Here is a 12,723-nt window from a genome sequence, read left to right on the forward strand (position 1 = left end):
CAAAGTAAAACGGTGGAAGTAATTTCAATAAATAATTTCAATTTCACACAAAACCAAAAAGAATGTTCAAAGGGACTTACACAAATATATAAAACATAAAACCTCTTCTCATAAAAAAGGAAGGGGAATGAAAAAGATTAATTTTGCTCTGATCAGTGATAATTCTGAAAAGCCTACAATCATTTTTCTATGATTGAAAGAAATGTAATGGTAATCTTACCCTAGCAATGACACCAGAGATGAACACCGTTGGTTTAGGTGGGCTGAAAAAAAATAAGAGGGATTATTTGTACAAATTATTTAGAAGGTAAAAAGGAAAAGTACATCACACATACAATGCAAAAAAAAGTGGCATTTTTGGCAATTAATGAATGTTTCAAATAGACAAGACAAATTTCCTCTTCAAATGACTATTGCCTTATTAGTACTTATTGCAGCCAAGAACAGACCTGTAGGTTTTGGCTGCTATTACTTCACATTAATTGTGACAGCAGTAAAAGGCTAGTCCAACAACACTCTGCTCCTTACTTAAAGCTGAGAGTCTGTCTTTGTTTGCATTGGTTTCTTAATCCTCAAATTTTATATATAAGCTGCCAGCAGTACTTTAGGCTTAGTATATTTGTATTGCAACAATGAAAACTGTAGTTGGGACTAAACTTACTGCTGTGATGGAGAATAAAATAAAATTCAAGTTTATATCTGTCAATCAAATGGATTAAGATTCTGAGTCTCAGAAAAAACAACACCCAGTACTTTAAGTCATAGATTTTCAAGCAGGTGTTATCTACTCTGTTACATAGAAGGAGAATCATGTCTGCAATAAAACAAATGTTAAAAAACATAAAGCAAAGTCTGCCCTGCTTTTTCATTTGCAGACCTCCATCCATGCCAATAGGAACAGACTCTCCACAGGTAGCATTTGACTCTGAAGCTTGGTCAGCACGAGGGATCAGTTTCCCTGGGCCACCGATCTATTGAACTGACCACCTCTACATGTGGCCAAAGTGCAGCCACGTCTAACCATTCACCCCTGGTGGTGGCCATTGCCACGGTGTCTAAATTATAAATACTCAGCAACTTCAGTGGTCTCCTGGGCAAGTAAAACCATACATCTGCATGGAGTCTGCAGAAGGATCGAGACCAGGAGCTCCAGAAAATCTCCACAATAGAGCTAATACTTCTGTAAGAAAACCATGTAACCTGAGGCATTGCAAAGGGAAGGAGGGTGTGGAGGTGAAGTTGTGCCTCCCTCTGAGCATGTCCACAACCGAGGACTCAGAGCAGGTGACCATGAGAAAGGTCCCTACCCTGTGATGTTATGGCTGACAAGGTTGGAACAACAAAGCAGACACAAATCAAATTATTTATTAGAGGAATGATACTGATTATTATGATGCACTTTACAACTACACAGCTTGTGAAAATTTATTAATACGATGTTATGTGAAGTTAAGGTAAGAAGCAGCACAGTATTAGATCTTGATATAATGGTCTAATAAATATTGCCTGAGCCCTGTTTAAGTCATGGTATTACTCCACAGTCTCTGAACACCCTAGTTATTTAACAAGACTCATCATCCCTTTGAGAAATTTTTTAAAAGTCAGAAAGACAGGATTAGAAAAAAGGAGAAAGGAAGGAACTTCTGCTCTAAAATACCCCCGTTTAAGAGTACCAGTGATATTTCCTGCAACGAGAAAGAATATTCTGATACTCTGTTAGACTTCTTCAATCTAATTTTCTGTTAGTATAAACTAATAACAAGCAAAGATCAATAGCAAAACACTTTCATTTTATCCTAATTGTTCTGAGCCCATCAGTATGTTACAGTCTGCAGGAGATTTCCCGGATGCTGAGGAACAAACTCAAATAACTCTGACTGAGAAAACACAGATGTACCGCAGGGGCTCAAGGTACCATTCATAAACGAACACCATGACATTATAAAGGAAATGAACAGTAAATGGAAAAAAAATATGTGTGGCAAGTTATTCTTCAACTACACATGGAATCTGGCTTCAGTCACACTCAGAGAAGCAGTTATTTGTTTGACATTGTATTATTAACAATATTGGGTAGTGAGAAATTCAAATCAGATGGATTTTTTCTTTACATTCTTACTATGACCTTTCAGTGTTCACTATGCTTGGATGATGCATGAAATTCAAATCAACATTTCCCAAAAAGAGCATGTATTTGCCGAACGTGCTACGGCTTGTCTGCCTACCACCAGACTGTATTATCTGCTGTCTGTTCCATACTTCTTGCTTTAAAAACAAGTTAAATGCTCCATGGTTTTGGCCAAAAATGACAACCAGAAGGAATGTCTAGTATACTGGCTCTTTCAAACACAGCTTTTCCCTCTGCAAATCGTAAAAGTCTTCTCAGAAACCCTGGTCTCCTGTTCAAAATGTCGTGCTATTAATATTCAGAGGACCCAAGCTTGCAAGTGCCAAGTTCCCTGGGTACACAATAAAACTGGATAAAGTTAGAATACTTGGTACATTTTCATACTCATTTTTACTTTCTTGTATGTTTTTTGTCTAAGGAACTAGGCTAAAGATCCTATAAGGATCATCTTCAGAATCAGTGAAGCTAAAAATCCAGTCTGAGGTTTATGTTTCAGGTAGTACCGCAGAACTAGCTAGCATATCTTTATAAAGACGACAAAATCAGCAATACCATTTTCCTGGTAAAAATGATATCCTTCAGATATAAAGCATTTATCTGTAACTCCATCATGAAGTAACATATTTAGCCTTGTCTGTATGCAATTGGTTCTGGGACTGTCTTCAGTCGCACTGTCTTAGGAGCAGGACGCTAATTAGGGCTATCCCACGGGTCTGCGGTAGGCACCAAGTGCGTCATCCTAACTCACCTAAGGTTAACGTGGAACATTTTAGGATAGTGAAGGGCAATTCACTGACACATAGGGAACAACCTAATGGGAAACCAGAGTTGTAAAAATGTATCTACATCCAGATGCAGCTAGAACAGATTTGTCCTCGACTTTCACCCTTGTTTGTCCTCTCCACGGCTTTTTGATCGGACTCTTCTTGTGTTATGCTAGATTTCCAGCTTCTAAACGGAAGAACTAATGGGAACACTGACGTAGCTTCCAGCTCGAGCGCCCCAACCCTCCATCCACAAAGATCTTTTACAGAAATCCCAGCATTCATCTCTGGCTGACCCGAGTTCCCACACTCAGCTGTGGGCGCGCACTGTAATGAGGCTTCACCTCTCTACTGAAGTGATTACAAAGGCAAAATGCTTCGCTCCTACAGAAGACACAGCAGCCTATTAGGAAGCTCATTGTCATGCATTAATTATTCCCTAGCAGGGAGAAAGACAGAAAGCTGGCCAGAAACGTGAATGATTGAGTATGTCTGTATTTATGGTCTATGCTAAAGCCGCTGGCTTTCCTCCCATTTTTACTAGATTACATTGTGCTGGAAAAGGTCTTTAAAAATTTAATATTACCAGTTATCTTTCATGATCTATAGAATCAGAATCAGGCCAGAGCATATATAATCACACATCTATACTAAGGAAGAATTCAACGGATCAGAGAAAGGCCTGGATAATCAGTCACTGATTCACGCTTTAATTTCATTCCTGATGAAAGAAATCTTCCTACAGATGAACTTCCTCACAATAAATTCAGTCTCTGCTGCCAGACTCTCAAACCATTGGCTTTTGAGGACCCAGAGTAGCTGCCAGGACCATAACTCCGTAATTGCACTCTGGGACATCTACTGGGATTGCAGTGTTGCAATATCACTAACTATCTTTCCCAAGAACCAACCGAAAATAGAAACAAAAATGGAGAATATGCACAGGCTATCATCACTACATTTGTAAAACACTCTCAAGTGCTTTAAATTCCATTGGTGTTTTATGCAAAGCACAACCTACATTTCCAGTATTTTGTAAGCTGTGATGGTTGCTTTGAGGATATACTTAATCTGATGAAAATCGGTTTGACAGATGTTGTTTTGAAGATGTAGCATTCCTTTGTCTAGGCGTCAGTAAACAAGAAAGCAAAAAAATACTACTCTCTGACAAAAACTGATTTTGTTTATACATATATGCGTTTTACAGCTATATAATACACACATTTATTTAAAGTTAAATAATAGCCGGACACGATGTCTTGTACAGGAATACAACAGTGTGTTTGCCAAGACTGCTTAGAGTGTCTGTCAATACTTTCAGAGCAAATCTTTATTTTATTATAACATATGGAGAAAAAGAACACATCTGTTAAGATCTGAGCGTTCAAAGAACTTACCCTGATTTTACATGTGCGATGCTGCTAAGAACTGCACCTGTTTAACATCAGACTCTCTACTGGATTCATTTATCCTGATTTTATTCAAATAAAGATTTCTATTATTTCATAATACTTAGCTTAAACAAGATCTTTATCTGACATTGCAAGTAAATCACAAAGACAATGAAAAACTTGAAAAGATCATTAACTAGATGAAATGAGGCATTAATAATACTAAAATCTTATGCCTTCACCTTAGAGGGATTGGTTGAACTGAAGTCTGACAGACGTACTGTAAAGACAAACACAGCGACATTGGAATTACTGTGAAATCTCCTACAAGCCACACAACATATATAGGGCAGATGAGTATTTATCCTACTCCATTTAAAATGGAGAAACTAAATAAATTAGTTTTCTAAGTTAACAGGGAATTTTATAGTTATCAACTATATCTATCTATATATGCAGTGTATGCGCGCACACACACATGCAGAGCCTATGCAGGTATACATATATAGATTACACAGATTCACAGCTGTTTAAGAGCGGTCCCAAATGCAAGAAAGAGCACAGCACGTTCCCACAGCTGCGCAGGGGATGAACGCCTGCAGCCCCTCTCCTGTTTGCAGCATCTGAGCTGCCTACCGCACCGTTACCTGATGGGATGGATCTGAATTTGATGCCGGTTTCCAGTGACAGGTTGAATGGCAGATCCGATCTGCAGGAAGGACTATGAGCATCGCTTACAGTGCGATCCAAAACAAAAGCCTACGTTTAGAGTTGACTAACCAGGAAATAGAACCATGCATATGCATCACTCCTTTCCACGTGAACTAGAAAAGCTCCTGAAATGGGAAATGGGTCTTACTGCAGTCAGCCGGTGTAGAAGGCTAGTGCTCCATGTTCACTGGTGATCAGAAAAATCAAAAAAACATGCTAAGACAAATAAAGAATGAGAAAAAGCTATGGTAAAAATAGTACCTCACAGTATACCTCATTTAAAATACAGTATTCAGTCCAGGAACACCATAAGTAAAGAATCAGAGCAGAAATAAAGATGGAAAAAACAGCTGAGAGAGCATGGAGAACCTTCTATATGAGGAAAGAGCTAAGAACTATTTGCATACAGTATACAAAAGAGTGAAGAGTTCCCATTTGCCTTCTTTATAGTATAAGTAGAAAGTCACGCTTGAAGAAAGCAGAAGACATACATTTAAAACTAATAATAGCAGATACCTTTAAAATATCATAGAATTAAATGCAGAACCTCCTGCAAATAAGGCAACATCAAGAGTTTAGTGAGATTCAAAATCAGAATTAGACATTTATATGACGTAAACCCATTCACATCAGTTAGATTAGAAATGTGTAAAAGTGATACGAATGCTGACGCTCCAGGGCTCATTACCCTTAAACTGATCAGGACTACAAAGAAATCTCTTCTGTGTAGAGGTTAAACTTTGATATGTCATTACTCTTTCTGCCTTCAATTAAATATCATAAGAGACTATTTTCCTGATACATCTGTTTCATCCAAAATTCATCTACGTACTGTAAACCAGGGTACAAGCACAGTCTCAAGATTCCCAATATGCCAACATTTAAAACAGGTTAGCCTACTTTAAAAAGGACAAAACTGCACAGATGCAAGGCTTTTGTTAAGTTAGAAGATTTTTTGGTCAAAATAGGTAAAACAAATGTTAAACATTTTAAAACTACATTAAACTAATCTTCTAAATGGGAATGATTCATATTTGTTCTTTCAGACTCGTGGGAATTAATCATATGTCTTATCACTGGTGATCACCTTTTGCTGCTTAAGTGGGCCTGGCAAAGAGACATATGAAATACATAGATAACAGCATGCCGTGTTTTTCAAAGACTTAGGAACCACAAATCATGTCATAATTTTTAACTACCGAAGAGTAACGGTGGAGTTGGTAATTTGGTGTTTCCTTCCTTTAATCAAATCATCCAGTGGCATAAACTGCGACTCATAGTTGGCCTCTACCTGTGGAAAGCAAAGGAGAAATTCCCGACAGGCTGCGAACTGAAGAGGCACCTACGCAGAACCCGGAGCTGCGCCCAACTCCCTGAGCCACCGGGCAAAGGCAGCGTGCAGACAGCACTCACCTCGCCCCCCCGGCACCCCGAAACAGCAGGGACTTGAAAAACGAGCAGAACCTTCTACTGAGCAGCTTGCCCTTTATTTCCTTGCTCATTTCCAAATAAACATATCATTCACTCGCCTTAACAAGTTGCTTAGGCAAGCGAAATGAAAAACATATACGAAATAGTATGATCTGCAGCTACCCACTGATCCCCTAACTGTTCCCTAATTAGTGCAAGTTTTGCTAATTTTCTGCCTCGTCCTGGCATGATATTCACTCCCTGAACAGAAAGTTCTCCAAATACTCTGAGCAGAATTTCATCTTCAGTCAACAAAACTTCAGACTTGAATTCTGCCCTTACCTTTCTGGAATTAAAAGCATTTTGGCCAGTTGTTAAAACCATTCAGCTTAATCTTCAAGGTTGCTTGGGAATTCATATTTTCTGAAACATGAAAGCTAGCTAGTCTTAGTTTCAGTCTAAGACCTCTTTAAAGATGTCTAGATTCTTCTTTATAGGGGTGCTTATTTGAATTTACATAGTTGCCTTTGATTTTGGCATTGTCTGCAAAAGTAAATTCCAAGATGATTAAAAACACACAGAGATGATTAAATCACATTTCTCAGCAATAGAGTAAAACTAACAAGCACACTGCTCATCAGCTTGCCTGAAATACTTTCCCATTGGTTATAATACATTTAGGTTATTAATCTTCTGGACAGAAAAGTAATAATTAGTCTGACTGACTACCAGAGGGAAATACTCTAGCTGATTGCATGGGGACATACAGTATCTGATATTCTATCGTAATTTATCCTGTTGAGGTCATTTATTTATCTGCCATAGCTTTCAAACCTTTAAGATCACCCACAGGATGGCACTGTTGAACCTCTGAGTATCATGTACAGTAAATAGGGAACAACGTCAAAGAAATCCAGGTGCTGTGGCAAATACTAAAACAAGTAAAAAACAATACTTCCCCTTGATGCCAAATCTTGATGAAATGCAGTACGTATATACACACACACACAAATTCATACACATACCTACAGACACTACTTTTGGAAAACAATTTTCTTGTCCCTGTGTATTAGTCTGTGCCCTGATATAGCCCATGAGATAGCTTCCACTCTGCTAAATTGTTCCTCTTCCTATGCAGGCAAAATTAATGTGTTTGAAGGAAGAACTCAATGCCCTATCAGGAAATTTTAATGACTATTTGTTTTGCTATTCACATACAAGCAAATTGGGTGTCCTGATCTTTTAATGAGGTGGTAAATCACTGGCCATTATATTTAATAGCAACTGATTGACATTCATTGTTCTTACATTAACTGTCAAAGTACTGCAGCATATGGCCTGATTAATCTCACCAGCCTCTCATTCGTCTTTGGTTTTAGTGCATGTGTTAGCCATAAAAGCAAATTATTTAAGAAAGATATCCACCATCTCTTATCTATATTGTTGTACGTGACATTGCTATCAGAGTAAATTTCTCTTTCATTTCTTCTTCTGATCACAAAACGAAGATTTAAGTATTTCACTTTTTCTATAGACTCAGAGGATTTAGAAATAGTCCATAATTCTCCAACTGCTGGCTCATTTATTCGGGTTAACCCTGTTATCGCAGTATCTACATTAGCTCTTAGTGAACATCAATGACAAACTTCTCACAGGCAGTGACTGCAGCATTAGCCCACTTAATATCTGTGGCCACTTAACTGTGGAAAAATGAGAGCTGTGAAAACTGACATCAAGCAGTACTTCAACGGTGACACAACACAAACGAAACTCTAAAATAAGGAATGAAGTACGGTAGACTTCAAGCATTTGCAAAATGGCCAGCAAAGAACATGGTGCAAAGGAGAGTGAGGACCAAGTCTTCCATGTATTAGCCAAGTGCTGAAGCGTATCCCCGGGCATGTCACACTTCCATACTGAGAATACCACGACCATGAGGCCTGCACTGCAGTATCTCAGCTAGAGAGACACATTAGCCAGTCGCAGCACTGCTGTAGCTCCTCCGTCTCCCAGCGGGTGAAAGATGGAGTGGAACTGGAAAACGGCGTGACGCTGCACTAGTAATACACGATGTCAGTGCAATGAAGGAGACACAGAAGGTAGAAGTTAATGAGAAGGCAAAAATCTTCTCACTCTTTCCCACTGAACCTGTGTTTGTCTCACAGACACACAGCAGTGGCTCAGAATTTCCCAACCTTTCCTGTTAGAGTTCGTACCTGAATCCTGCTTTCCGGTGTCTCAAGCCATTAACTGTTCAGTAGATGTGCACCTTTCACTCTCCTACTGCTTTGAAAAAACTGCAGTATCGCTTCTTATTACCCCAAACTACACTGCAGACACAAAGTGAAATATGCATGCATATGTCTGCACGTGCGTAAACGCTACATCATCTTCTGCAGCCACAGCACTATCGTGAGGCGTCTTCTCAACCCAATTTTACACCATGCGTTCTGCACGGTCTCCATTCTGCAGTCGCACCCTACTGTTACGTGAAGCTCTCCAAAGCAAATGCAGACTAAAATCAGCATTTTTTCACTTCTGCCACTGTTCACGTCTCTGCCCACAGCAGAATAGACCATGATGAAGTTCTTGCCCATTTCAATGGGCCACTCCTGGGAAAGCTCTGAGCACAATAAAGAGCGTTGTGGAAGGTCATGAAGACACTCTGGTAGTATCAGATCCCATGCTGAAGATAGTGTGAGCTGGCTGTATTGGCCAGGAACTTGCTTTAGTTCAAACCCTGCCAAAGTTACTGACACAATTCTCCCTATTCTCCAGTGGCAAGTGGCATTTCTAGAGGCATAAATCTTGTCATAGGAATATCAAACCAGTAAATCCTGGAACCTGGAATTCCTCCTAATTCAGACATAGAAAAGAAAGAAATCATTCTTTAAGTATGCAATCTTATATTTAGAGCTCATAAAGGAGCAATGGCAGACAGAATTTAAAAAAGTTTTCAACTTAATAGCTTACTTTTAATAATACGAAACCACCAAATCCCTAATAAACTTAGCCCAGCCAGGTTTTTAATGTGACAAAAGACAAGGAACGAAGTTCTCTAAAAGGGATTCAGATAAAGGTGCATCTTTGTTTAAATGAACTTGGAAACTGACTTCCATTGACCTGAGAGGAAGCAACCACTTCATTCCTCTACTACCATTACTACGCCTGTTGCAGTTGGAAAGGCAGCATCTTCATTTTCCATCTAGAAACATTCAGTCACCTGAATACAATCAGAACAGGCTGTTTCTTCCTTCCATATTTATGGAAGGGTTTAATCCAGAAGGTCAACATCAGATATTAATTCAAGCATCTGCAAAACTTCCACTAATGTCAAAGGGACTGGAACTTGGTACCAAGAAAATACACAGAAAATGACCTTGAAGAAATGAATAGTAATGGGATTCAAAGCATTACAATCTGAGGGATTTCAAGAGGAATTCTTAGATTGTAAGCTTTCACTCAGTGTAAAATAAATGTCTAGCTTTAAGTGATAATAAAGGCCATGACAATGCAAATGGATGACAGATCAATGTGCTGTTAAATCTGAATATAGTTCTATAGTACTACCCATTCATTTCAATGGGACGTAGAAATCTTAAAGTAACTACAAACTCCTAAATGTCAATACCACTAGTGATTTTTCTGTTAATCTAACAGAAACGACTGCTAATTTTCCAGTTCAGTCTGTTAGGTCTGTCACGTCCTTGTGCTTCATTTGTTTGAATGGCTTTTAATTGCTTTAATAATAGCTAAAGCAGTTCATTTCCTTAAAGAAGTACAATAGCACCTGCAAGATGGCAGCTAACCACTTGGCAAAATTACCTTCTACCATACAGAACAGGGTTAGATTACATTTTTTCTGTTTGTGATGCACATGTAGCTTTGCTTCTTCACTTTGCTTCTACAGGACAAATAGATCAGTCTCTCTGAGGAATGAAAACAAAACAAGCATGCACAGTCTCAGCTGAGTTTACATTTATTAAACAGTAGCAATACTGTTGGTACTTTATACTCGTAGTTTGTGCTAGTATTTTATACTTGTCATTTCCGTACAGAGCACAACAGAAAAGAAAAGAAAGACACTAAAAATAACATATTTTACTTTATCCACTACCCGGTGGCACAGTTCTGGCTAGAGTGCTGTCTAAAGTTATGTTTCTGTAGTTCTAGCTGAAGGGTGTCCTCAGCAAGAACACAGTTTTTCCACAACATCTGCCAGTGGTAGTACCTCTAGCCACTGTCTGGATGTTATAACAAGTGACAATATAATAATGGGAGTTGACTTAAGAAATTATTAGCCTACTCACCTTTGAAATCAGGGACAATGAGCGTAAGTAAAACGTACTACTTATTTCAAAAATCAAGTGTACCTAAGTATCAATTTAGGTTAGATTAGAAAAAAATATTTTTTCTACAGATTCCTCGATTCCTCTGCATGCTTCAAAAAGCCACTTCTGTCATCCTGTGTATACTTGGACACATTAACATTTTAATTAATAGCTTTTTAGTTGCTAATGAACCAGGTTATACCTTTTGTAGAAGTCTATTAACATGCAAATGCAGAGATCTCTCCTGATTCAGTAGGTCATTTTTACTCTATGTAGTTCAACAGAGTAATGGACTCCCCGTACATCAGTGTGAAAATTAATGAAAACATATGACACCGCAACCAGGTTTTCAAACAATTAAAAAGTGGAAATAGTAATTATCACAATAAGTGCTCCTTCTATCATACACACAACCAGGCATGCACATTTATAAATGCTATATTGCATGACTTTTCATGATGTGGTTTGACTTACTGACAGCTTATTCTTTTCAAATTTTCACATTTTGAAGAAACTTTTTGTAAATATGAGACATTTCCACTACAAAAATTTATTTCCCATTATTTATATCTTGGTTGCATTACATTTTTATATTTCCCTTCTCACCGTCAAGACTGCCCAATCTGCTGGGACATATAGCTAAACATCCATGTAATGATGCCTCTTTATTTTAAGAATTCAGTACAAAACACATCCCCATTTAGTTTTCAATAAAAAAGCAAGATGGTTAGAGGGAGCTCAAGATCTGCAAGAGCAGGAACCAGAGGAAATTTTTTAATGGTATTTTTTGGCAGAGGTTACAGGCGAGGTAATGATCCTGTCATTCTCTCCATCCCCTTCACCTCTAGCTAACTTTAACTGTCTCTTAGCCCCCAATAGTGTTTTGCTTGTTTGTTTTTAATAACACCACATTAACTGTGCACAATGGCAAGTTAATCACCAAATTTTATTTTCTGAGGAGTGATGACTTCGGATAACATATCTTGAAAGCCAGTGCTTTCCTGAGAAAACATCTCTGTAACTTACAACATAATCACTTCACACGTAAATAGAGAAGATCAGGAATTTGGAACTTGCAGCAGATGATGCACTCCCTGATTCAGCTGAACTTTTCTGAATTCACATGATCTTAGAAGCAGCTGAAAACCTCTGCAACAAGAAGTCTTAAAAATACTTTAGAGGAACTGCACCATTTTGGATCTTAACTTTCTTCTTTTTTAATCAAAGACTTAGGGAGAAAATTAAAGGTATACCAGCCTGAGATTGCTAAGTCAAAGAATACCAAGAAAGGATTCAAATGGTTAACCTGCTCACATCAGGAAAACATACCATGAAAGAGTGTGAACAGTGAGCGACAGACACAGTAGAAATCACAGTGATAGAAATACATGTATCTGAGAGAGGTCTCACTCTCCATTAAGGCTCTAAATTATGGTTTGATAACTTACAATACAGATAAATCTTAAAAATTGGGCACTGGAAAAAAAAAAATCTAAGTCTTCATTTGACTGAAACTTAGAGATATTATTGGAACTTGTTTGAAGATCAATGGAAAGCAACACAGCTAAGATGTAACTATAACGTATTTTGAGAAGTGGTACCCATCTGTGGTCACTTCTGCTCAGGCTCAGAGTGATTCCCAGAGCTACCACATGGTAGGTGCAAATCAAGTGGTGAAGCTGGACTACAATTCAGGCTGCTCCCAGACACATAATGCTGGGGTCCAATGAATATCTACACTCTGATGGGGGCTGGAAAAAAAAATCAGGTGGATTACTACAGGTTTTTGGTCACAACATGATAGTTATGTTTAAGAACCCAAAATAAGAACACAAGAAGCCAATTTTATACCTGGTACATTTACTGCCTTTACTTGTATTCACTTATAATGATAATCCTCCTTTCATATTATTTCCTGAGATGACATTTGATAAAATTATATGTGCAAACTTTTAACCAGCAAACAAGTTTTGCACACTCCTTTTATG

General features: G+C 38.2%; 1 protein-coding gene across 1 annotated transcript in view; it reads right to left on the reverse strand.

Annotated features, from left to right (window-relative positions):
* DAP (death associated protein) overlaps nucleotides 1-12,723 on the reverse strand; it is a 56,735-nt gene that overhangs the window by 5,733 nt on the left and 38,279 nt on the right. The window contains exon 3 of the mRNA XM_082310446.1: nucleotides 221-263. Within this exon, the coding sequence (XP_082166572.1) occupies nucleotides 221-263 (43 nt within the window). The remainder of the gene's footprint in view (nucleotides 1-220; nucleotides 264-12,723) is intronic.

The sequence above is a fragment of the Platalea leucorodia genome (assembly GCF_965183815.1).
Source record: "Platalea leucorodia genome assembly, chromosome: 1".
NCBI classification, from domain to species: domain Eukaryota; kingdom Metazoa; phylum Chordata; class Aves; order Pelecaniformes; family Threskiornithidae; genus Platalea; species Platalea leucorodia.